At 43.4% G+C, this 27,745-nt stretch overlaps 1 protein-coding gene across 3 annotated transcripts in view; it reads left to right on the top strand.

Annotated features, from left to right (window-relative positions):
* Positions 1–12,699, top strand: part of HTR1F (5-hydroxytryptamine receptor 1F) — a 106,897-nt gene extending 94,198 nt beyond the window's left edge. For all 3 annotated transcript variants that reach the window (XM_050332911.1, XM_050332910.1, XM_050332912.1), the window contains one exon: positions 8,646–12,699. In XM_050332911.1, the coding sequence (XP_050188868.1) occupies positions 8,684–9,787 (1,104 nt within the window). In that variant the 5' untranslated portion in view covers positions 8,646–8,683 and the 3' untranslated portion in view covers positions 9,788–12,699. The remainder of the gene's footprint in view (positions 1–8,645) is intronic.
* Positions 12,700–27,745: the final 15,046 nt, after the last annotated feature.

The raw sequence follows: 27,745 nt of genomic DNA, 5'->3' as shown, positions 1-27,745 counted from the left end.
CCAAATAAAAGCAAACAAAAACCTTGCTTTTTCTTCAACAGAACTAGAGCAAAAATGTTAAACATCTTTCTGTAATACAGGAAGTTTTTGGTTGAGTGGAACATTTCAGGCTGTTAGATCCAAACTGAATAAAGAATAGGTGCCAAGGAGTGGGTATAGGAAGTGAGTGACCCACTTAGGGAGAGTTCAGGTTCAGATCCCAAGCACCCCTCCAGGGGCACATATGCCTCTAAGGACAGGGTGTTACCTGGGATTTTGTCTGTCTGTATAGAATGTTTGCCATCATGAAGGTACTGCTTTGCTCAGTGTAGAGCTCATACTGGGCTACGGGGTACCCAGATCCTACATTATTTCTCACAGGTGTTTTTTTAAACAGCTCCAAACATCAGCAACAGAAGAGATGGCAGAAAGCAGCTCCCATGGGCTCTGCAGTCCAGAGCCTGGGCCTCTGAGGCTCTTTTACAACATATACAATATAAGAGGCAACTATCCAGACCTCTGCTATCCAGAGATGTCTGGACTAGGGATTCAGACCAGCCTCAAAGAAGACAGGAAACTGAATCCCTTCATCTGATGAATTATAGAAACAAATCAGTTCTATCTCCTCAAGAGAACTATGAATAGGGGAATGAAATTTTCTCTTGCTCCAGCCAAAATGATCAAATCATAACACGTTCCCTCTCCAGCCACACAAGAACTGAATCTGAATTTAGGAGGCAAGCCTGCTGTTTTATATAAGCAAGTCCCTCATCCTGTGGACTGTGCTGTTCTTTCTGCTCCTCCTTCCACCCTTCCAGAGGGCTGGCTGAGAAGCTGGCTTGCCTCCCTCCTATCCCCCTCAGCTAGATTAAAACAGATGGCAAAGGGACATGAAATAAAGAGCAAACACAGATGAGTGACTAATTTTCCAAAAGGAGACAGAAAACTAAACTCTTATAATGGCCAGTCTTCGCGAGCGAAGATCCGGGGAAGGTCTTTCCACCTTCCAGCCTGCGCATTGGATTTTTTAGGTGAGACACAGTGTGCGCGGAACTGAGCCCACCCTTTAATCCTAAGGTTCATCTGCCGGGGCCAAGCGAGCTTGGACGGTGGCAGCGAGGTCCTTAGGACGTAGGTGGGTTGCCTTTAAGGGCTAACGAGCCCCACCTGCCCGGGAGTGGCCCTGACCGGGAATCGAACCCGGGTCTCGGCGGTGACAGCGCGGCGCCCTTACCACTAGACCACCAGGGGCTCTTGGTTTAGACCACTAGAAGACCAGGTTTAGACCACTAGAAGACCAGGGGCTCTTCTAGTTTAGACCACTAAACCCTTAACTTCAGCGCTAAAAGCAGCAAGGAATGCAGAATTACTCTCTGAACATTATTCTTCCATGTAAGCAAATGCAGTGGTTGCTACAGATATGGTGACAATAAGCAGGGGAGGTATCCTCCAGGCAGGCTTGACAACAGCATGTAACTGCACTGCAGTCCAACAGAGGCAAGCAGAGATGACAAGGGCATCAAGGAAGGCATCACAGACTAACTCTGCTCGTGGTTACCTGACTGAGCTTAAAGCCAGCTCATGTGGTACCTCCCTGGGAACTGCAGTGACATGTTTGAAATCACAGGATTAATTAGGTTGGAAAAGACCTCTGAGATCATCAAGTCCAACCTGTGACCAAACACCACCAGGTCAACCAGACCTGAGTGCTACATCCAGTCTTTCCTTAAAAACCTCCAGGGAAGATGACTCCACCACCTCCCTGGGTAGCCCATTCCAATGTCTGATCACCCTTTTTGTGAAGAAATTGTTCCTCCCTTGGCATAGCTAAGTACTATGTCCTCTTGTCCTATCATGAGTGCCCTGGGAGAAGAGACCAACCCTCACCTGGCTACAACCTCCTTGCAGGGAGTTGTAGAGAGTGATGAGGTGTCCCCTGGGCCTCCTTTTCTCCAGGCTAAATATCCCCAGCTCCCTCAGCTGCTCCTTGTCAGACCTGTGGCTCCAGACCCTTCCCCAGCTCCATTGCCCTTCTCTGGACCTGCTCCAGCACCTCAGTGTCTTTCCTGGAGTGAGGGAACTGGACTCAGTACTCGAGGTGAGGCCTCACCGGTGCGAGTACAGGGGGACAATCACTGCCCTGGTCCTGCTGGCCACGCTGATCCTGATACAGGCTGGGATGCCATTGGCCTCCTTGGCCCCCTGGGCACACGCTGGCTCATGTCCAGCAGCTGTCAACCAGCACCCCCAGGTCCTTTTCCACTGGGCAGCTTTCCAGCCGCTCTGTCGCCAGCCTGTAGTGTTGCATGAGGTTGTTGTGGCCCAAGTGTAGGACCTGTCACTTGGCCTTGTTGAAGGTCATGCTGTTGGTCTTGGCCCATCTATCCAGCCTGTCCAGGTCCCAGAGTCAAGGAGCTGCCTCCCTGTGACAGAGGCCCGGGAATCCCTGTTCTGTGGTCTTGACATGTGTGGGCTTGAAGAGTCTGGTATTTTGCAGACTGAAGAACACGGAGCACTTGGTAATGCTCATGAAGTAAAGAAGCAAGGATCAGAACCTTTTGGAGGGAGATGTGTCAGAGCAGACACAGCTAGCACGCTGCAGTTTATACAGTAGGAAACATGAAGGTGGGTTGATTACACCAGGGGCATGAGGACAGAGCTATTTCAGTGCTTCACTCTGCCCCCTTGCCAGAAAGTTCTGCCTTCATTCTGGTCCTGACAGAGTTGGTGCTTGTATCTGTCTTGTCAGCATCCAGTGGCAGAGGGCAAGTTCGCTCACCTTCCCTGGCAGCACAGGAAAGCCTTCAGATTTTGCATTTCAGCTGTTTCAGTGGAAGCACTACTTACCTCCTGTTGATTTTGTTCCAGGAGCAATAACATGACAGAGTAGACATATGGGTTAGTAACTTTCAGGGCTAAGTCTAACAGATTTTGTCATTTTAGCCATTTGGGATTATTTCTGTTGGCTGAAAAAATTTTAAGAGACATTCAGAAAATAAAAGCAAGCATAATCTTTGTTGTGCCTGACACAAAACATACTGCAGCACACCATTTTGACAACAGAAGGACTTTAAGGACTGTAACAGAGCTAGGAAAAGCACCAAGTACAGGTTTACCACACAACTTCTGTGCCTTGCATTCAAGGCACAGAAATGGGCTTGTCTTTGCCATTCTGTATGAAATCAGAGTGCCTGTGCTCAGACCTGGTGGTACCTGTTCTCCAGGACTCTCCCCTTTGTTTCCTTCACATGTTATACTGATACTCAGGGCATGCTGCAAAGTTTATTTATTTGCCCATGCTTCTCCCAAGGGGTGCTTGGGAGGCAGAATTCCACATTATCTTTAGTTCACATCAGTTCAGTTGATGTATTTGTAATTTTAGAATTGTGGTCTCTGTTTCTACAAATAGTTCTGTTGTGACCTTTTACAAGCTTGTAGAGACTCATACAGGAAAACCAAAACAGCTTTTGAGATGTTCCTCCAGCTACAAATACAGTTCAGGTCCAGAAGGTGCTCAGTCCCTTGGATTGAGACAGTACCACCCAAACAGGGAATCAAATGCTTCAATCCAATACTTCAGCATGCAGATGCAAATATTTGCTGACCGATTAAGAACTGGAAAGAACTCTGCTTCCTAGTTAAGTTGCAGAGGGGGGGGGGGGTAAGGAGGGGAGGAAAAAAGGGTTTTAAGCATGCAGAAACGCAGACTGGGTAAGGAAAGTTGGCAACCTTGTAATTTCTGCTTCGCACTTCAATCTGCTGACAGACATCTACTTTGCATCCCAGGCAAGTCAAGTTTGCTGCAGCAGCCTCTGACTGGCAAGTAACTTCTCTCACAAACCTTCTCGTTATCCCTGCCTTGTCCCAGGGGGATGCACTGTCGCTTTAGGAGCCTTAACAAGAGTTATTGGGAAGAAAGAATTAAAGGACAGGACACTAAGAATCAAGTGAAAGTGTCCCTCTACTCTTGCTCCACCTGTTGGGACACTAGGGTTCAAGCTCAAAGTACATACCCTATCAGATCCAACTACAAGCTCATCCTTCTTAAACAGATTTGTTTAATCCAAAGGAGTAATATTTCCCTCTACTCACATTTAATATGATGGATCATTACTAATCTACTTGTCATTAGTACATCACATGGTTAGACACACAGTCACATCAGGAAGGATTTTTACAAGCTTATAAAAGCTTCAGAAGAAATTTCAGCTCCCAAGCAAGGCTGATATTTATAACTCCTTAATCTTTCTATGGTTATTTTAGTCTTACCTTGAGTGAGGATCTGGTTAGCCTATACAGAAACAGGTAATAAAAACAGGATAGCTGAAAACAAGTAGAACAGGATGTATCTGTGCCTCTGACACAGCTTTGTGTTTACTTAATGCACAAAGGCTGTTATTGCTGCCTGTAGCATTTCAAATACCCTGAGTTCAATTTGCAGTGGTCCATTTTGCTGTCTGAGTACTTACTGGTTTTTAATTAAGACAGATTTTGCTAATGAACCACCTCCGACCCCTCCAAGTACACTCAGAAACTTATTCAAAAGCAGTACTTAAACCCAAATCAGCAACTTTCCCCACTGCCATTATTTAAAGCAATACTAAAAAACAAACAAACAAAAAAACCCAAACCAACCAACCAAAAAAAAATATCCAGGCCCCAAAATTCAGAATCCCAAACAGCAGGCTGATGCTGATGCTCTTCTCAAAGCTATTTCCAGCCACATTTCCCCAGCTGTCAGCATTTCACATTATTTTTCAGGTTTATTGAAAGGCAGAGTATACCGTTTTCCAGACCTGGAAGGACACACTAATACTATTGAACAGGAGTAATCCTATTACTATTTTGTAAATCTCAGACACAAATGAGTGGGTATGGGCTTAATAACACATTGTCATGCTCGGGCAGAACTGAGGAGGACCAACAACATCCGTTTTCTTTGAGTGGCCACTAGACAAATTCAGTGTTTACTTTTGTGATGAGGCTGCACCATGCCTTCTAGGTAAGATCAGTAGGATGATATATGTGTGCATTTAAAGACAAGGAAGTACTTATATTCTGGCCACCCTAACATGCCATATCTGGAAGGGAAGGAAAAAAAAGATTTGTAGAAGTGGCTAATTCCTTGAAAAATAATAATGTTCATGTTTCCAAGAGAATAGACATGTTATCTTAGGTGAACAGCAATTTCCTTTGTTTACAGAGCTCTTGTTCAGCAACCAGAAATAATAATAAATAAATAACAAAGATAAAGTACAAGATGTCTTTTTCACCAATCTTAAATTCAGGACAGTATTATGCAAATTAAAGTTTCAAGTCTTTCCAAAGTTTTCCAACAACAGCTGCATACCGAAAAGGTAATAACCAAAGGCAACACTTCCAACTGCATCAAGAACTCCTCTCAGGGAATTTGAGTTATGTTAGATAACTCAAAGATAGATTCAGCTTAGTCCTTCAAGTGGGGCACTGAGATGCCAGTACCACAAAAGTAGCCTTAAAAACATCTGGACTGTAATAATTCTTTAGAAAAAAGTTGCATGCTGAAGATAGTCACTGCTAAACCTATTCTATATTTGTCAAAATACAAATTTCTCTCCAGTTCAGTATGGCTGCAAGTTTGTTTTCATTCACCAAGGTCAATTCAATGCTCAGAGAAGAGAGTTCCAAGTCTTCCATGCTTTATTTTGAAGTCTTATGTCGGGTATGAGGCCATAAGGAGACACCACACCACAGGGCAGAGGGACTGTGCCTGCTCTGTGAGGAAGGAGCTTGGTGGACTCACAGGAATAACAGCAAAGTCCAATCTGGAAGCACAGTGTGTAGCCATGCCAGGATGCCCAGAGCACCTGTGGGTATGACCTGAGATTAGATCTTCCCTGCAATAAATTCATAAAAGAGATAAGTCATGCTACTAAGAGAAAGCAATACAAATGCACAGAGTAGACTACTAGGAAAGTACTCTTGCTTCTATGTTACAGAGAATTAGCAGAAACACCATAAAGAATTTCCTCCAGAATTGACAAGGAAAGCCTACAGCCCAGGGGCAGAAGCCAGCTTTCCTAATTCAGTGCACTGTTGACAGGATTATCCTTCACACTCCTAAAAGTGGGTCAGTTCCTTACTGAGGACAGAAGCCAGTAAAGGCAACTGACTGAAATGAGTTCAATTTAACAAGAGAAAATCCAGAATTAGTTCATCTTGGGTGTGATAAAAAGAGAGAGGCAGAAGTCCTTAAATGCTGTCAGCATGTCAACTCCACATGTTTATAAAATAATCTTTTTAGTTAATGATCACCCAATAAATTTGCACGGATGTTTCCAACACCAAAGATTTAACTAGTTGCCATCAGTTAGAAGATCCCCATTCCACTTGAACAGGAAAGCCACCAAATTTTGTGACTGGCAGAACAGCCAGTGGTTAAAGAGTGACTCTCTAACCTCAAAAGGAGGCACCTCCATGGAGGGCAGATCTTGAGCAGATCAATATGGGGTTGCCACTGTCTGCCTTGGATGGAGCCACACTCTGGTATTCACAGCGGCCCATGAGGACCATCCTGGACATCTGTTGGAACAGCAGAGGCTCTTAACTCTCCACACAGGAGCAGGAGGGCATTATGTCCAGATGGGTATCGTAAAGAACAGGTTATGTCCCATGAACAGGAGACCCCAGCATAATTATCCATCTCACGAAAAACTCCATGTGAGAGCCTCCAATACCCCTGTATTGCCATGCCAGCAGCCTGAATGAAAGCTGAGCACACCAGCTGGTAATCTTAAGGCCACACAGAGGAGCATAATCACTGCACTTGGCAAGTAAGCACTTTTCTGTCACTGTCTTCTTATAAAGGGTCTCAAAATCACAGCAGCACTAGGGGAACTTACATATTCCTACACAGCAGTTTTACAAACCTGCCCATGCTATCTTCCTTACTCCGCAGTCTCAAGCTGAATAATCCTTCAAAAGCCATTAATCAGTTTTCATTATCTCTAAATTGTTTTTTCTTACTTGCAATTAAGGACTAATATCCAAAGAGTTGGATATTTATAAGGTAATTAACCATAATGAGTAACTGTTTTAAAGTATGATCAACTGCTGGATATCACATGTCTTAGTTTTTGCCAATAAGCTTTTTTTCCCATGTATTTATACAAGCTCAAAAAAGAAGATCTATTTAGCAGAGTTGGAACATTCACCACATAATACTGTATCTACCTCTTCTTTCTCTAGAAAGCAACTGGCTACAGACAAAAATACCCACAAACTAGCAATTGTGGTGGATTCAGGTTTTAAGGTGACACTGATGCAATGAAAGATCTGGTTTTACATGTGTAAAGTATATTTCAAGTTCAGAATAAAGAATGCAGAAAGAGCACTGACATCATCATCAGTTCGTGTACAGGACAAGAATCTTCTCAGCATTTATAAATATCAGCACATGAAATACATTTCCATTGTGTTTCTATTCACTGAAATGGTGGTCAAGCAGTGCTAAAAGCTTTTTTGATTAGGTCAATAGCATATTGATCATTGACCAGGTTAGAATATCAAATCAAATTACTGAGCTGGGTCTAAGGTTTTAAACAGTGTATGAGATTCCTTTCCAGCCACTCTGGCACAACATCAAAATGCTTTAGTTATGTTAATGAGACCCATTCTTCCTAAGAAAAATCATTCCCTTATTTCACATATTTCCATACCTGTGGCATCCAATGCAACACAAGTACAAGTCACTCACTAAACTCCAAAACCTGTCAGACAAAACCCCACTTAGGGATTCATGAGGCAGATCTTACTCACTTGAGAAACTGCAGGTCAGAACTCACGAGAGGATGATCTCTGACCCTCTTTAGAGTAGAGCTTATAACTCACGGTAAAACACTGGAAACTCCTAACTCAGCTACCATCCAGAGAGTGCTCAAAAACTCTTCTTGATAAGAAAGTAAGGTGCTCATCCCCAGAACATGATCAAGAACTTATTTCATCACTATTTCCCTGCTTTTTTCTTCCAGCAGAGCCATAAGAGGCATTAGGCTGTTTCCATAGTGAGAGTCATTAGCAGAACAACTGGCATCCACGTATTTTGCAGTTTTCTTCAGCAGCAACCACAGAATAGCAAAACTTGAGGAAAAGTAAAGATGTTCTCAAGACTAACCTATGTATAATATGTCAGTTAGACAATGAGTTAACAATTTGAAGCTTTAGAATATATTTAGCTGTTTCATTTTAGAGCTGCGGAAGAGGAAGCTCTAAAGTGACACTTTCAACCTGCAAATATTTTTTCTTCTATTTGTACTGCAATGTTTTACATTTCTGTTTTCTCTTGAAAACTATGACCCAGTTTAGAAAGCCCATGCTCATCTATACATAAGGAATGACTCACATACTGAAGGGGTTGAAAAAAGTTTACATAGAGAAAATAAGCATTATGCCTGCTGGATTAATGTTTTTGACAGTTGTTACATTGCTTAATGGAGTGAACAGTGCAAGCCTAAAAGCAGAGCATCCCACATAGTGCTAGGCAGGAAAATCTGTTTGGAGACAGAATAACTTCTAATAAGTCCGAAGATCTTGTAAGGTTGGAGGCAAACAGTCTTTTAAGATGAAAAAATTCAAGAGCTCTTGCAGATTAAGGATGCACTTTCTGAATGTTTTTACTTTTCCAACAGGTAACTGCTACGAGTAAAGATCACCTTTAAAAGGGAACATGGATTTAATAAACTCAACTGATCAAAACAGTACATCAGAACCGTTCAAATGGGTGACATCCAAGATTCTCATTTCCATTACCCTGTCTGTGCTTGCTCTAATGACAACGGCCATCAATTCTCTCGTGATGACTGCGATAATTGTGACAAGGAAGCTCCACCACCCGGCCAACTATCTAATCTGCTCTCTTGCAGTGACTGATTTCCTTGTGGCAGTCCTGGTGATGCCCTTCAGCATTGTCTACATTGTAAAGGAGACCTGGATCATGGGGCAGGTGGTGTGTGACATTTGGCTGAGCGTGGACATCACGTGTTGCACGTGTTCCATCCTGCATCTCTCTGCCATTGCTCTGGACCGGTACAGAGCGATCACGGACGCTGTGGAATATGCACGGAAAAGGACACCTAAGCACGCTGCCATCATGATAGCAGTGGTGTGGATCATATCCATTTTTATCTCCATGCCGCCCTTGTTTTGGCGGCACCAGACGGCCAGCAGGGACGACGAGTGCATCATCAAACACGACCACATAGTTTTCACCATTTACTCCACATTTGGCGCCTTCTATATCCCTCTGGCCTTGATTCTGATCCTCTATTACAAGATATACAAGGCAGCAAAGACATTTCACAGGAGAAGTGTCAGCCGGATCGTGAGGGAGGAGGGGGGGGTAAATGGACAAGTCCTTTTGGACGCAGGTGAAAGAAGCACCAAATCAGCTTCAATGCCCAGCACGGCAGAGAAGACATCAGATCCCCTGGTGAACTCTGATAAAATCAACATCACCCTGCGAAGCCCCAGGTCTGAATCTAAGCATGAAAAGTCCTGGAAAAAACAGAGAATCTCTAGCACAAGAGAGCGAAAGGCAGCAACTACGCTGGGTCTGATCCTGGGGGCGTTTGTGATCTGCTGGCTCCCTTTTTTTGTAAAAGAAGTAGTTGTTAATACCTGTGAAAGATGTCACATCTCAGAAGACATGTCTAATTTCCTAGCATGGCTGGGATATATAAATTCCCTTATTAACCCTTTAATCTACACCATCTTTAATGAAGATTTCAAGAAAGCCTTCCAGAAGCTTGTGCGGTGTAGGCAATACTTTTAAGAGTTTTTCTTCATATAAGGAGAACATACTCATTGTTTTTTAACCTGTATAAATTTATATAACTGAGATGACATGTGTTGCATTTAGGGAAAAGCACCAAGACTCCGCATTTACATTATGACTTTTTTTGTATAAGTAGTATTGGGAGCATAAATTGCCCAAGTTTTAAAGCGATGGATCATCTGGGATCAGTTTTGCTCTAGAAAAACAGGTAGCATATTGTGGTTCTGATCCAGTTGGGATTTGCACAGCTGCCTAGCTTGAAGCATAAGGTGTTACCTTAAATATGAAGGAAATACACATTTTTTTTTTTTTAAGTAACCCTCAAGCATCAATGAAATTTCAGGTAAAACAACACACAGCTTTTAAACCCTACTGATATAGGATAGAAAATACACCATGGAATTGCCACATGATTTTATTGGTATGGCACAGGCCTGCAGCATAGAGCCAAGCCATTCCCAGCAAAGGGTAATAGCTTTATATATATCTAGCATCATCCTACCTTGATGAGCTGAGTGCAGCTGCAGCCCTGCCTTCTCCCATAGAGGAAGGTCTTCCCTGTGTTTCACCCCCACAGCACCCCTGCAGCAGGCAATGTGCTGGTTTCCAGTTTCACAGCAAGCCGGTGTTGTGAGCCCTCTGCCACTGCACACCCCCAGCAGGCATGGCCAGAGCCCCAAGGGAAACAGCCAAATACCTGGGGCACCTCCATTAAGCTGGGTATGCATCATGTCCAGTGCTCTGAGGCACCACTTCCATAGGGACTGGGGAGAGAAAGCTCATAAAGAGCAGCTGGTCTTCCTCATGGAGATATTAGAAGAGAAGTATAAGACACTTCTCTTTTCATGTCCTCACACACCTGGCCAGGCACAGAACCTGTGGCTTGCAGCTCCAAACCCAACCACAGAGTTTGTTCCAGGACCCTCAGAGAGCTGCTGCTGGAGGGTGGCTTAGTGAGGTTTGGGTGAGGGCCACCTAATGAAGAACTGGCGCTGACAGCTCTGGCTCAGCAAGTTCAGCCTTCCAACCTCAGAAGCCCGGTGTGCCCCAGGTCTTCTCTTGACTGCCTCAAGCACTAGGGCTGTGCACCCTCTTCCCAAGCATGTGAGAAAGCACCAAGGCTCCCTGGAAAAGGCTGTGCAGCAACTTCTGCAGCCAGGGCAGATGGAGTGACCTCAGTATGCAGTGCATTCCTGGGCAGAGGATCCTGTGGGACACACTTTGGCAGGCACCTCTAAACCAATCTTTCCCCCAGAGCATCTAGTCCATATCCCCAGTCCCAGAATAGCTAAAAGGGCCTTGCAGTCACATCCCTGGCCAGTTTGTTCAGTCAAAAGTAACATCAAAGAATAAATCCCTTCTAAGGCCTCAAAGATGGCACCTTGGCCAATTCTGATTGGCATGTTCTGGATGCCAAGCCACACTGCAAGACCAACCCTCACCTCAAAACCAGCAGTGCAAGTTTGCTGACAGCCAAGGGTACTAACAGAGCAAGGGGCATTTGCCCCTGCCTGCAGTTGAGTCGCTAAGAGCCACACCAGGACCCAGGGACAGGTTTTGCACTTTTCAGGACAAGCAGATTCAGGCTATGTCACTAAGAGCCCAGCTTCAAACTCATTGCCAGACATGCAGTGCTGCCTCACAGGGACTGGAGGTTCCTTACATGAACTACAAACCTGGCTGACAGCAGCAATATCCTACTACAATTTGGCACCTGGGCCAGCAGCTTAGGAACACCACAAAGAAACTGAGACATGAGACTAGCGTGCTCACCCTTAGTTCAGGAAAGGTGTCACTGGTCTCTGCAATTGTTCTCCTAAGAGACTTTCAGTGGTTTGTATTTCTCTCTCCCCCTCTCCCTACCCTGTATTACAAATTCTGGAGTTTAATAATTTTTGTATTTTGCTCGCTGGCTACCAGCTGAGACAACAGCTGTCAGTCAGAAGAGTTTCTTACAATATGATGAGGTTTGAAACTTGAGATATTGAACTAATTTGTTTCTGTCACCTGCAACTTACTGTATTCTGCTTTCCTATCAGGGTCCAAATGAAATGCTATTTAGAACTACTAGAAAGGGTGCATTTGCTTCACCATTGGTTTTAATGCAGCCAGGAATCACTTGTCATGTATATGTAGCTCTAGCACAGCAGTAGCACAGCTAAATTTTGAGGATACTAGGATGTGACAGAATGGAATTGGCTCATGCTCAGTGCAAGCTTAGTGCACTTCACTACAATTGCAGCCAGAGCACAGCCCCTGTGACCTCAGCAATGGCTGCATTAAGCTGAAAGAAAAAATTGCTTTAAGCATCAGCTGTGCTCTGCCATCTCCAGAAAGGGCCACGAAATATAGCTTTCTAAAAGGATTAGCAGATTAGCAGGAGGCAGCAAAGAAAACCCCACTGAAACATTTAATATTGAAGATCTGTTTCCCATGTTTACTGAGTATTGACTCATAATACTGTTTATCTGGAGGCATCTATTCCTCTCCCCTGCTTCTCCCTTTGTGACTGCTGGAGTATGGAGTGTTTTGTTTATCCTCTTACACGTAAGATGTTTGACAATATCTTGTGAAATCAAATTGGAAGAAAAAATAGGGGCTGCTTTTTAGTAGAAAAGATACTTAAAATACTCATTTAAATAATAATGGATAAAACTCAAAGAATGGAACCATATGTAGATAAACAGAAAATAGCTGTCATTTATGCACTCTTAACAGTATTATACTCTGAACCTAATTAAGATGCTGAACATTTCTCAAGATGCAGGGTGGCTTCTTCTGTATCGTTTTCACTGAGCTGTATCTGCTCACCCTTCAATACCCAGTGGTGGAAGAGGCAACTACAAGAAATCTAATCAAACGAGTGGGCACTTACTCTATTAAAAGCACTTGCGGCTTGTGGACCATCATTTCTTGGTGTCTGACTGCGACTCATCACTCGCTCCCTGACAGAATCCACTGTGCCAAACACTTTCTCACACAGCACCACACAGTATCACTTCATCTCTAGCATTTACCCATGCATGTGATGTGTTCAGGAAAAAAACACCAATTCCTCTTTCGAAGTGCAAAAAGGTTAAGATTCCTGCAAGATGCTGCTTCACTTGCCTATGAAGTAAAGAGGAACTTAGCCTCGGATTCAAGGAGCAAGATTTTATGCACTGGAGCTAAGATGTCTTTTTTTTTTTTTTTTTTTTTTTGTGCCCTGGCAGAGTTCAGTCTAAGCAAACAGAAAAAAAAAAAAAAAGTGTCTGGTTTCCTGTCTCTATCAGAAGACTCTGTGTGTGTTTTTCAAGTAAGGGGTTTATATCTCCTCCAGAGTTTGCACAAAGCTTCCTGGATCCCTATCCCTGCTGCATCTGCCCTCCCCATTGCTGTTTGCTGCCCACCCGTCCACCCATCAGTTTAGATTTCTTCCAACACCCTGAGAACTGGATTCGAAGCAGCTGACCCATTCCCACTTCAGTTTTCAGACAGAATGATTCCTGAAGCAGCTGCGAACACGATACCCGGTTCAGGTGGATGATTTTTGATAAAAACAAGCAGTTAGATATACCTCATTATCCTGTGCTCATTTCTATGCCTTTCCTCCCTGCCAGATGCTTTATTGGTGTCCTTTCCTCCTGAGGATGGCATATCCCTACAAAGAGCTTGAGGATACAAAAATACATTGTTTCAGTGATGCAGTCACACTTGTTAACGCATGACTGTACCACCCAGAAACACCCACCTCATCCAAACGCGCTTTTGGCAGTCACTGTCTTCAGCTGGTGCCTAATTGTTCTTGGTGCTAGGGAGGTACACGGAAATAGCTGTGTGCCAAACTATTTTCTCCAGGAGTTACAAACTCAGCACGTTATTTCTAGGCAAGTACACATTACTACTTGGCCTTTGCATTTCAGATTCTCTCGCAGAAGGGAAACAGAAAAATCACCTCTGCAGCCGCTGCAAGAAAGGGCTTTTTTGAACCTCTGTACACTAAAGAGCAATCACTGCAAGAAAGTGAAAGGAAACTCTTGTAGCAGCCCTGTGAAGATTAAGCATAAACCTAAACACTTGTCTCATCTAGAAACAAGAACTGGAACTCTCCAGCACCCAAGCAAGCAGCAAATGGCATCTGCTGGTGGCTCTTGTATTCCTCCTGCAAAAAGTGCTGCTGTAGTACAGGGACAGTACCAACAACAGCTGATCTGCTAAAAATTATCAATTTGTATTACCAAAATTACTAAAAATTCTTGATACCTCCTTAAGTAAGAAAGCCACTCAGGAAAATTTCACAGGGGAATATTTTTCAGGCAAGGAAAAAAAAATACTGTGTTTCATTAGTCAAACTATATTAGTACAACTATGTATCAAAAATCCTGGCTGGAGCAGTGTAAAGTCAAAGATGCTGCTCATCAGATGTTATTACTTTTTGTCCACTACTGGCTCAAATCAATTGTATCCACACTTATTTATAATATAGTAGTATAATACATATCTCATATATATATATTACACAGGTATATATTTATTTAAAATATAGTTTTTAAGGCATTCATTGCTACATACCAGATGGGTGGCACTAATAAAATCAGCCTCTCTTTGAATTTTAAAGGAAGATACCCTCCTATACATGCGTGATAGATATGTCCCCTCACTAAATTAAACCTCTTGCTATTCTTCCTGTACATTCATTGATTTGCAACTCAGAGCAGTATTTTATGGTTTGGGTTTAAAGATGAGAAACATGTTTAACACCACAAAAAGCACTACCTGCTAAGATAATGCTCGTAGAGCGATTAATCTTCTCACTTCCAGTTTAGATCATGACTGGTAGTAGACATCTAACGCAATAGCTAGCTCTGTGCTGGCAGCACTCCAAGATGCAAAAGCTGTGGCTAATTTGTATGACAGCAAGCGTCTGCTAAGCAACTCACTCTTGGCCAAGCCTGGTTTCCCATGTTTCACAGTACAAAGCTGCATAAAGTAGTCCACAGCCATGAAATAAGAAATCAGCCAGTTTGCACGCCAGTCGTTCCTAGTCTGGTAGTCACTAGAAGACAATTGCTCCACAAACACATACCAAGAATCAGCAGGAGCAAGGCTGTGCCTTTATCCACAGCAAAAAAAAAATAGTCAAAACCTTTCACATCCATCTATTACTTTGGAGGTAGCCAGGAGGCAGCCTGAACTGAGTGATGACCAGTGGGCTCAAGGCAGAGCAGCAGTGCTCCCCAAGCAGATGCAAAGAGACATCCCTTCGAAAAGAATGCCACCAGCATCCAGTTTAGTCAGTACTAACCACTAACAGAACAAGGGGCAATTCAGCATCTGGCCCCTCTTCCCTGCCAAGGGAGTTTGAATAGATATTAATGTTTCCTTAGTATCAGCTCCTGCGGCTTACTGTCTGTCCTAACTGAGATGGGCTCTTCCAGTGCTTCTGGCATGTTTAACAAATCAGTGTTGAACTACCAACATCTCTGTGCTGGTCAGTAAAGGGCCTTGCATTCCCAGTCTTCGTAAAGTTAATCTCTTGAAGCTTGAGGGGATCAATCAGCTTGGGTAAATGGAATTTAAGATGATAAAAATTCAAATTAAGGGTTTTCATGTTGTGGATTTTTCTTCCATATCTACTTTGACAACCAGTAAACTGCTGTTGTTTTGAACCCAAAACACTTTTCCAAGTAAGTTGTATCTATAAGAGGTAAGCATTTCATTTTTCACACACATAAATGTAAGCTATATTACCATTTGAGTGTTTCTAACCTCATTCATTGATGGACTTCTACATTTTGACAAGTATTTCTCTCTTCCTGTTTTCAAAGTATGAAAACAAGTATTAACTAACGAATTATCTGAGGTAGATAGGAGGTCTTATCTCACTTTTACAGTTAGAAAACCAAAACCCCAGGGAAGTAGGCAGCCAACACCTCAGACTGAGGTCCTGGGATGCCATTCACCATACAAAACAAGAAAAAAGGGGTGTTTTCAAAACTAGTGCAAGAATCACAAAAACCTTGAGGTTAGTAGGGACCTCTGGAGTTCATCTTGTCCAATCCCTCTACTCAAGCAGGGCCACCTAGAGAAGGTTGTCCAGGACCAAGTTCAGGTGGCTTTTAAATATCCCCCAGCATAGACTCCACCAGCTCTCTGAGCAACCTGTGCCAGCGCTCAGCCGCCCTCACAGTAAGAATTTTCCTCACATTCAGATGGAGCTTGCAGTGTTTCAGGCCTGTTGCCTCTTGTCCTGTCACTAGGCTCCACTGAACAGAGCCTGCCTGCATCTTCACTGCACCCTCATTTCGGTTATTTATCACAGTGATAAGTTTTGCCCTCTCTTCTTCTGAACAGCACCAGGTTTCTCAGCTTTCCCTTGTAGAGCTGTTGCTCCATCCCCTTCAGCTTCTTAGTGGTCCCCCACTGGACCCTTTCCAGTATGTCCATGTCTCTCCTGTACTGAAGAGACCAGAACAGTACCCAGCATGCCAGGTGTGGCCTCAGCAGTGCTGAGCAGAGAGGAAGGTTCACCTCCCTTGACCTGCTCCTCACACTCCTCCCCGTGCAGGCCAGAACACAACTGTCCTTTCCCATAATCGCACAATGTGACTCCTGTCCAACTCCCTGCCCACAAGTTTACCCCCAGGTTCTTTCTTGCCAAGTTCGTTAACCCCCAGCATGTACTAGTGCATGGGGCTGTTCCTCCACGGGTGCAGGATTTTGAGCATCCCTTTGTTGAACTGCGCAAGGAATCACGTACTACAGTTTGAGGGATGACAATTAGAGCTGTGGAGCAAGGCAAATCAGGAAAGGGGAAGGAAGAGGAGAAGAGGGAATGACAAAGCAGTTTTCTCCTTATGGAGCCAGGCAGCCTTGAAGTAAACTTGCTTGAACTCATCACAGCTCAGATCCAACTAACAAAAGTGCCAGTTCACTTTGAAGCTGCCTGGCACCTCCCAGAAGCTGAGAGATGGGGAGGAGGTTGTTTTGCCATCTCCATCCCACACAGGGTCAGTACAGCACTGTATAGCTGAGCACACATGATCCCTCTTGAAGATTAGTGTGACAATGCTGGTCAGCACCAGGCATACACAGTCAGTGAGACTGGGGAACTGCAAGTACTGGGATTTTAAAGGCTACAGGCAGTAGAGAAATAAAAATTACTAGTATGAAAGGACACCTTTTAAAATGTTTTCTATATCCCAATGATTCCCTCTTGGCCTCTCAAAAGCCACCTTGAGTACATGGAATATGAGTGCAGATTTTGTCCTTTGCTGTAGACGTGGCAGGGGTATATGCTTAGCCTGCACTTCACAGATTTCACAAATACAAGTTACAGTCAAACCACAACAATGTTTCCTGCTTATCCTTGTTAAATACCTTGGTGGATGCCAATCCTCCCCTGCCAGCCTGGCCTTCGCCTGCCTCTCCAGCTCACTGAACATGTTGTTAAAGTACTTCTTGACCAATTTACTCCACCGCTCCTCTCTTTTGTTTGACTGGAGAAGAATAACAAAAAGCAACTGAAACACCCTCCAAGCTCTAAACCTGCAAACAAGACATAAAACAGAAATAAAGAAGCAGTCTAGATTTAAGAGAAAATAAATCTAGAAATGCTCCTTGAACCACTCCTTCTACTCACCCCACTCCACACTCTGACTGTTCTCACCCACACCACACTGCACACCGTGAGTGAAGGATCAGAGTTACCTCAGTAGAAAGTTTGACTTATTTCACGTGACAGGGCAAAAAAAGCTCTCGTTAAAAGATCCTCCAGGGGAACGAGGAAGGCTGCGGAATGATAACCTGCTCTGCGCTCTCTCATCCTTGGCTGCACAAGGAAAACCAAAAGAAGAGTGATGGGTTATTGACTAAGGTGCAGAGAGAGAGAAACGCAGCACAGATGAAAGCGGGGCGATGGAGAAGGAGGAAGGAGCGGGCTGTCAGCGAGCGCCCTGCTCTCACACGGCAGAGCGGCTTCGCCCCAGCGCCGGGCTGCGGGCGAGCAGTCACGAGTACACCAACAGCGGGTTACAAACAGGAGAAATGGGAGCCGATTTTGGGTTGTTCTCGCCGTCCCAGGCCACTCGTGCCGCTGTAGGCCCGCTGCGGGGTCGGGGTTTTTGGGTCGGGGCTTGGGTCGCCGCCGCTCGCCGGGACCGGAGCCGTTCCCCGGGCGGGCGGGTCCCTCTAGCGGCCTCCGCCCAGCGGAGCTCCGAGCATCGCATCGTGTGCCCAAGAGCCTTGTCCAAACGCTTCTTGAACTCTGTCAGGCTTGGTGTTGTGACCACTGCCCTGCGGAGCCTGTTCCAGTGCCCAGCCACCATCTGGGTGAAACACCTTTTCCTAATATCCAATATAAACCTCTCCTGGCACAGCTTCATGCCATTCCCCTAGGTCCAGTCACTCACCCCCAGAGGAAAGAGATCAGTGACTGCCTCTCTGCTTCTTTTATGAGGAAGCTGTAGATTGCAATGAGGTCACTCCTCAGTCTCCTCCAGGCTAAACAAAGTTACCTCAGCCGCTCCTCACATGGCTTCCCCTCTAGACCCTTCATCAGCTTCATAAGTTCTCCTTTGGACACTCTTTAATAGCTTTATATCCTTCTTATTTACATTGTGACACCCAAAACTACACACAGGACTCACACGAGTAGAGTGTGACAATCACCTTCCTCAACCAGCCAGTGATTCTGGGGCTGATGCTCCCCCAGTGTCTGGTGGTTTAGAAACTTAGTGAAACACTGACCCACATATGTGACAGGAAAGTTTCAGTCAAAAGTTAATGAAGGGACCATTACTAGGATGAGAGACCAAATACATAGGAGGTTGAAGACTGAGTCAGTGGGAGAAGGGAACAGAATTGTGATACAACTTTCCTTTGGCTTGGTTCCACAGCGTGAGGCTCCTGGGACAACCAGCCTCCAGCAGCAAAGGAGGCTTCCTACAAAGGAGAATGGAACATGACAGTTGCTCCCTCTCATGGCTGCTTCAAGACTGAAGCAGTTTATGTACCATTTTGTTAGCTGAATGAGACTCCAGGGCATTTCAATTACAGTTGACAAGTCCAGAGAGTTCACTGATGTTTGGGCAACCTCCCATGCAAAGGTCAGAAAGGACTGTCATTCAAAATGGTGTGCAGAGACACCTATGCAGTTTGTAAATGTACATTATTAGGTGGAAAAAAAATTACAAATCACCAGAGACAAGGGGAACTGATGATGCCTAATAATATAGGCCTTGGTGACAGGTAAAACTTTCTAGAGAAGATGTTTCTTTCTTGGTGTGTTATTTGGTTTATTTCAGGATTGAATTTTAGGAAGTCATGAGCAATATTAATCACAAAGGAAATAGCCACTCAACTCTATTTAAAGTAACAACATTAATTATAATAATTATTTTTGATTTGGACTTGTTTGCAGTTACTAGGCTAGAGGTTTTGTTCACAGTTGTTCTTCACCACCTTTTACTATTGCATAGTACTGTGTAAAGTGGTCAAAACACCCTCATTTCCAAAAGCTGGAGCCCCTCTCATTCTGGACTGGTGTCAAAGACAAAGCAAGGCACAGGGCAGTGGAGAATTGTGCTCCAAAATGACTGATCAATGGCTGGAATCTCATTCCAGGAAAGAAAAACTATTCACACTTCAACATAATTTAGGTCTTACTGTCTTCATACATTTTCTGTTAAAATCTACTGACAGCACATCCGGATGTGATGGCATAATAAGCAGCAGGTTACAAACCATCCAAGTGCATAGAGTTGTGAGCAAGACAGACACATTTTCAGCATCCCAGGAACTTGAACCCTTGTCTTGCCTCTTTACTGGACTGCATTTGGAGTACACAGGTATGATTACAGCCCAGGTGTAGTCCATCAGTAAATATTATCCAAGTGCCTGAAACTCAGACAGTGACAGCTTCAAATGACTGGTCTCAACAGAGAGAGAGGCAGATTGAGAAGGATGGAAACAGAGAAGAAAGGCATTAGAATACCATAGCAGCATAGAGGCAAGAAGGAGAAAGTGTTGAAATTAATAGATGTCTTTGCTGTGTTCCTGTAAGAAGATCACAAATAGACTGAAGAAGTCCCCAAGTGAGAAATTCAAGAACTTGCAGGAAGTCATCTAGTCAGTTTTGAAAGAAGAAGAAAAAAAAAAGACTATAACAATCAAAAGAAAAAAAACTTTGGGAGCATCTGAGGTGTGATTGGATTGTAACATCAATGCAAACTTGAGGTACTGTGTAGAGAAGCTTTAAAGTCTCAACTGAGATTGGAACAAACAGAAAGAGAAACATATAGACCACAAAAATGTGTACACAAGCATAGAGTAAAAGTGTCACAATCCATCCTTTTCAGAGTTTTCAGACCCAAATATAAGGGATTCATGATGGCAGTTTTTTTCCGAGCGAGAGGAGCACTTGGGAGCTGAAAGGACTCCCCTGGCATTTTTCATGCTAAGAAATTGTCTCTCTTGCATTGCCTAACCATTGATTTACATCCAAGTGCTTCCGTTGGTCCCTGTCAGCTGTCCAATTCCATTCCTGTTTCTGGAAAAGTGAATCTAGAACTGTTTATGCAATTCACTTGCAGCTTGATTTTTATTTTTTTTTTAATATAGACAGCACAGAAGCCACTTGAAATGTTTTGCAAAACAGAGAGGAAAGTTATGACAGATTTTCTGAGTCTTGTGCTTTTGTCAACATCTCTTCTTTTTTGCTGTCCTATATGCTTTCTTTCACTGTTATACAGAGAAAAAGAAAAAAAAATAATCACTAGCCCTGGAAATTTCCTTCCAAGGTTTTCAAATTCTAAGGGAAAAAAGAAACAAAAATTCAAACCAAAGATAAAAAAAAAATCAATTCACATCTTCAACAAGAAGTGTGAGGCCACTTAAGAGTTATTTATCCTGCATTTCCAAGGGAATACACAGTGGTAGTATGATCCCATCTCATTCCCATCTGTTGCTATAAAGGAAGTAGGACTTGGGTAATTGCAAGTATTCAGACACCTTGAAGACAAGCTAGTTTTAAGTAGTAGAGAACTCATATTTTCAGGTTGTTTAGGGAGCTGTACAAACAGTAACTCTACATTTAGCATGGTCATAAGGTGGTGCAAACCACATCCTCCTATTCAGTTGCCCAGGAAAGCGTGGGTAGGATTTCTTGCCAGATAGTACTCTCACAATATTCGACACCTATTTGATGCAGAAATACCACAGGGACTATTTCTACCTGCAGAAGTTCACCATATAATAAGCAAGTGTGAAGTAAACTCCTTCCCTAGGTCCCCTATCTCAATTTATTTCTCTCTGTCACCAAGTGGCAGTTCCAGGCAGATGTTCTGGCACACGAGGTCTCCTCCCTCAAATGATACCACAGGAGTTTCATTACTGTATCAGGGAAGTTTAAATGTCATCATCAACACCGCAGGAGATCACAAAGTGAGTTATCTTCACTACATTACACCAGGTATCTGTCAAACGCCCTAAGATAAAATGAAGCAAGTTAATGACCAAACACAAATAAAGAGAGGAACTTCCCCAGGCCCTGGTAGAGCATATGAAGGCTGACCGTGATCCAGGTTTGAAGCACAACCAAGAGGAGTAAAATCCACAATCCAGGACCTAGAGAGAGCACCCTCTCTCTCTGTTCAACTGAGCTGGTGTTCCCTCTGCCTGCAACTGCAGAAGGACAATGCAGAAACAAGCTGGCCCACAGGTCACTGCAGGCAGAGAAAGGCCAGCCCACACATACAGCCAGGGCAGCTGGCAGGCCTATACTGCCTTAGGACTTCCACTCAAATACAAAACATTTCTTGCTATATAGGCTGCTGTCATTAAGCTATGGTCACTTCTGAGCCTTTGGAGGGCCATTTTTATACAAGAAAATCCCCTGCTGACTAATTAGTACAGCTTGCCATTTGCTTGGCATCATGCTGTGGAAACAACACAGAGCAGGTCAGCATGAATATGCCCCAGATGACTCTGGTCCTTGTTGCCAGGCAGAGGCATTATGAGTTGCCACTTCCCTCAGCAATGCATTTACTGGTCTGGCTGTATACCCATTGAAAGCATTGCTAAGTTACCCAAAATGCAGATACAAAATAATCCTTTACTAATCCAGCCAAAGACTGACATCTCTGCTACCCTTTCCTCGTGGTCTTTTAGAGGTGTATTTCTTTTCCCTCCTTTCATACTGTGTACCACACACTGTCATAATTTCCTTGCTCTAAACCCATCATCATGATCTTCCCTCACATCAGTACAACCCACTCCTTCACAGGTGGCCCACTGCTGTACCCAGAGAGGCTTCACAGACCACAAGGCAGCCAGAATCTGATCCATACCTTCTATTTGTAGAGTTACTGCCCACAAATTTGTGGGGTTTTTTCCATTTGCACATTTGCAAGTGAGAAAAGTCAAGAGAGCAAAGCTAAGCACCCAGAGATTTTCTGAGCATAAACCAGTGAAGTGCAGAAATACAGATATTACCTTGCCTCCAAAAAGCTAAAGAGTCCTCCCCAAGCAAATGGGGATTAAAAAAAAAAACCAACAAAACAAACAAACAAACAACAACAAAAAACACAAAAAAAACCAAAAGAAAACAAACAAAAAAAACCAACAACAACAAAAACCCACAAAAAACCCCAAACCAAAACAAAAAAAAAACTAAGAATAAACCAGACATTCTTCTGAGTGACAGCACAAACGTGGGTCAAGCAGAGCCACTTCCATGACAGTTGACTCTTACCATATCATCACACCAAAACCAAACAAAAAACAACACAAATCTATGGGACTCCTCTTGAATGTCTACCTTGCATCAAGACAGATTCATTAGTTTCCATCTCTGCCCAAGCACCTTTGATATGAATTTATTTTAGCTAGTGATAAGATTGATAATTAAAATTTCCTAGGACTTTGCACTAAAAGGCTTTCTTGACTCTAATCTTTTCACTGGTTAGACCAACCCTCTTCTGCTTCAGACAGAGACCTCAGCCCATGGGGGTGCCTGGGCCAACACACAAGCCTGTCCTGGCCCCCCTTGCCAGGTATTGAAAGCAAATTTGGACCAAACGTCTCCCAATGTTAAAAAGAAAACAAACAAACAAAAAACACACACCCCAACATTTCTTTATCTGTTGTGATTCTTACACACACACCTTTTCTACTTACAGAGCATTCATGTCTCCAAACACCAGCCCCACAGAATTCCCCAGCTCTCCCAAACTACAGGGATGTGATGAGGGTTTCAGAGCGGGGCACTGTTCTCACCACAGCTACTCTGCTCACACTAACCCTAGAAGCCTCACTGCTCAGCATTTAAAGGTATTTTGCAAGGCCACCTGTGCAATTGCCCAGCTGTTGGCAATTCCCATTTTCTCCCTGAGCTCCTTGATCCTTAAGGCAGGTCTTTTTGCAGGGCAACCATCTTTCCCCATCCTTTGAGGGTCTTCCTGTGTTCCTAATGTTCATTTCAAGATAATCTACCCTTAATTGCAGAACTGTCAGGGCTGTTGTTTCCTTTGTTTTAACATAAAGAAATTCCCATCTTCATTTAAAATTAAACCTTGAGCTTCTTGGTCCATTCTTCATTTAGTTCCCTCCAGCTGTGCATGATTTTCCCTTTTCAAACTAACAATACCTGTCACAGACCCATGTCCCAGGTCACATATCAAGTAAATCAGCCTCATTTGCTCACTCAGTGCTTTGTTCTGCAACTATCCCCTCCAAGATTTTAATGTTAGTCACAGAAACAAAATTTTAAGTCATATCCCCCTCTGGTTCATTGACAGTAGAGTTAAACAGATCTTCTGTTGTCACACCCGTGGTGTATGATTGCTAATGGTGTTCGGTCTCAATGACTAAGAACATTTCCTGTGACACAAACCTCTGGAGTATTTCTCTCTCTAACAGCATTCAGTAATTCTTTATTCATATCTAAATTCAACTCCCCAGACTGTCCCAGAAGGGCCTCCTTTGACATCTTTCCCTGGAATAATTTTGATCGAAACTAATCTGCGTTATCCACATTATCACATTTTTTTCTTAACGCCTCTAAAATATGTTTCTACTCCTCCAGTACCTTTAAATTGTTATTCCATCATTTCTGTGCTGTGCATTTCCAACATGATTGCTCTTGTCATGTAATAAACACTTCCACCTCAGTGCAGTCAATGTCATATCCTGTTTCATGCTCTGCATATCACCTGCAATTCACTTGCTTGGTATGAACACATGGGCGTGTCTGCTGTCTCCTACTGATCACACACTTTCAAGCCAGATCAGAGTAAGTAATTTGACTCCTGATATTGCCCACTTGGCTACAGCTGGCAGCAGTATTGCTCCCTTTTTGACCTCCTCCTTTTGTTCTAAAAATAGCTGTAAGGATTTCACTACTCTCCCAAACCAAATTACTCATTTCTTAGTTTAAATGTCATAAGCTTGATAAATGTGATCCCAAGAAGCTCTGTCTTCAGCACTGTCCACCCTCAGATGAGTCCCCTTTGCATGGCTTTTCCTTCTAACCACAATCCTTATACTGACTGTACTGATCTGCAGTAACTTCTCTGCCTTTGACATTTCCTTTCAGAGACTGAAAGTATTTCACCAGATTCACCTGAACATAGTCTTTCTTGAATATCACTTTCACAGTTATTTTTGAATCACTTCAGGCGCTGACACTTGTCTTAACAGAGAAAAATCCTCTGCTGGTCCTTCCTGTGACCTTCAGGATCTTTTCCAGCCTCAACACCCTGTCCCAAGTCCTTCCTCAGGAATGCAGTCCATGATCCTCCCACTCACTAGTACAACCTAACCAATTTTTCCTCAGCCAGCATTGTTCACATTCCTCTGTGTGTCTTTTTGGGGGCAGCTGAGGTCTTCTCCCTACTGTCCTTTATCCGGGGCACATGCCCAAGTTACAGCTTCTCCTTTGGGTCAGTTTGTTTGGGCACCTGTAGCCAGGCAAAGAGAGTAACACACATGTAACTGTGAAGTGTAAATCAATTAGTTGTCAGCTAACACACATAAAGGGATCTTTTTGAGCTGTTAGGCTGAGAACTACTGTTCTCATGACCGTGATAAGGCATTCAGGGGCCAAGGAGAGGCAGGCAGAAGGGGCAGCATTGCTTCCCATATCTCCCTGGGACAGATCTCTGTGCTTTGGGGTGCCCTCTGCCACCAGCTCTGTTGACAACGATGGCATTGGCAGCCTCAACAAATGACCTAGTATTCCCTGGCTGTCTAACTAGCCTGACATGCTTGCTATTTTGTTTTTTCCTTTAGGATTTAATAATTCTCTACGTTGCTTTCTTTTCCCCCCTTGAAGCCTTGAGCTACTAGTCCTTTGACTTTTGCCTCTCTTTTGGACTGAGGTGCTTTGCTCATCTTTGCTGCTTCTGCTTCCCTTGCTACTTGCTGATTGTTTTCTTCAGCAGCAGAACTCCCAAACCACCCTATTTGCCTTTTCATTTCCGTGTTTTCATTTCAGGTCATTTAGTTTCTTCTGGAGACCCATATGTAAATCACAAAAAATCTGGGTTACAACCACCAGCATAAGTATTTTTTCACATAACTCATCGCTGCAGATAGTTTTAGTGATTACAAAACACACACAAAAAAATGGTTAACGGATATTGAAGTCATTATGGGGGGCAGGTTATTAAGTGGTTATTAAGAGATGATTCAAATGAGTCCATAAGCCTTCTTAAATAATTTGAGACGAAGCTTATAAATAATCACCTAATCTTCATTTTCAAAATAAAAATGTTCTTGTCTCATATTGCCATTCTGAATCATCCTGTAAAATATTACAGAAAGTTAAAACATTCTCAAGCCATTGCCAGGATGTCGCTTCTGTGTTCCTAAAAGAAAGATGAGTTCCACAATGTTTCATATGTTTCACAATGGATAGCTTTTTTCACAGCCAGCTCCTTATTCAAATCATAAAATCACAGAATGGTTTGGGTTGGAAGGGGACCTTGAAGATCATCTAGTTCCAACTCCCCTACCATGGCCAGGGGTAGGGCACAATGCAACACAAGAGCCATACAAGTGCTGGTTCAGAGCAAATTCGATCAAATTCTACCGGGCTGAGCTCTGCATTAATGGCAACAGAACAGGAAAGGGAAAAAAATTGCCTGCCCGTCAGGTAGTGTCTGTATCTAAAATGTTTGCTGAGGGTGAACTCCAGGTCTGGGACTGATCATGACATTGCATCTAGTAGATGTATTCCAAGCATTTGGCTTTTTGACTTTTTTCTGACGCACGCCTCCTCCTCTGTTTTTTTTCCTTCCAGATATGCTAATTCTCAATTTGCACTTAAGCACAGTGGCTTTTTAAATGCAAGCTGTTGTGCAATAACAGTAGAAATTCTGTGCCAGCTTTTTATATATATATATATATATAAAATTACTGAATAAGTGAAATGGGACTCATGTATTTGCAAATAATTGTGCAGATTGATCTTACATCCTTCCTTGTGATACTTCAGCATTTGTGAAGAAAACATGAGGCTTAGCCATTAATAATGCCTTCATGTAACCACAGTTCCTATATTTTCTTGCCAAGCAATCCAGTTTCAGCAGGTCACCAGAAGAATCAGTCTCTAATGATTTTTGCTAGACCAAGAATCATGTAACAGGAGCACACTCAGTATTTGGCCCAATCTTTTCCATGCACATCCTTTGTGTAATCATTAAGAGACATCTTTAATACTTGAGCACTGCAAATTGGCATTTTTCAGTGCCTTCTTGGAGCTGATGCTCAAGTTATTTCTTGCATATAAAAGAGATTTAAAAAAAAAAATCACACTGCAGGAAGAGCTTGTTTAACAAAAGCTAAGTTTATCTCATCAGCTGTGTAGCTCAGCAGGAGTGATTTGACAGAGCACAGCATGGGTTGGGGGGGATTTTATTTTAGGGTAGCTCCAGTGTAATCCTACGAACTGAACGCCCATTAGCAGCTGAAGGGCATGAGGTGAACCCCTGGGGTGAATATTCTGCCTCAGCTCCCCAAGAAAAGATGCGGTGTTCGCTGTGTGCTCCGAGGCTGCTTGGCAATACGAACCCAGCACAGCGAGCAGGGACCATGGGGGAGTTTCTTTTCAAAAGCACATTCCTGACCCGGGCTAACACGGTGTGAATGCGCCTGCCAACAGATGACTCCAGAAAACAACAGCTACAGAGGGGTCCCAGGGATAGAACACGGATGCTTTGGGGGGATCCAGCCCCTCGGTATCAAAGCGGTTGCTACACGCAGAGCTCAAGTCGGTTTTTGCTCATTTGACAGCCCCCGTTTGAAATGTGTTTTTCTAAGAATGTGCTACAGAGGGATGATGACAGCTGCAGCTGAGAGCTAAAGAATGTTTTGTGTTTAGAAAAACATTCCCCCGTGCCTTAGCATCTTCTTTAGTCTTTCTCATTCTCTCCTCTGTGCCCTACCCCAAGCTGCTTCCTACACCAAAATTAGCTCCATGAAAGCAGTAAGATCGTCAGTTCCAAACTGCTGCAGCTGGTCTTAGATGGGCAGCACTGACCACCAGGGATTACATGTTTTTCTGCCTTACAGCAGACTGATACCAAGACAAGGGAGAGGCTTAAAATACAGGAAAGGAAAAAAAAAATTCCATTAGTCTGAGGTGCACTTTACAGTCACAGTCATGATGGGATTTCCATTTGTGTATCAGCAATTCAGATTCTTTCTAAAAGGGAGAAATGATATGCAAACAATATTCTAATAGAAGACAAAGACTGGGATTCTGAGTGCACAAAAGAAAGATTTATTTCAGGTTATGGTTACCACAGCAACTTTTCGTTTTATCCTTCATGTGTCTATCTATCTTATAAGGTCTTTCACAACATTTATATATAATGAGATGATCTGTTGATGGAAAATTATTAAGAAATTAATTTCTCAAGGAAAAAACCCACATAACTTTTTCACAGCTTCACACACACACAGAACAATGTACAC

The sequence above is a fragment of the Myiozetetes cayanensis genome, unplaced genomic scaffold (genome assembly GCF_022539395.1).
Source record: "Myiozetetes cayanensis isolate MyiCay16 unplaced genomic scaffold, myiCay2020 scf5-8, whole genome shotgun sequence".
In the NCBI taxonomy this organism is placed as follows: Eukaryota; Metazoa; Chordata; class Aves; order Passeriformes; family Tyrannidae; genus Myiozetetes; species Myiozetetes cayanensis.
Note: the sequence above shows the minus strand (reverse complement) of the source record. Positions and strands in the feature narration are given on the sequence as shown.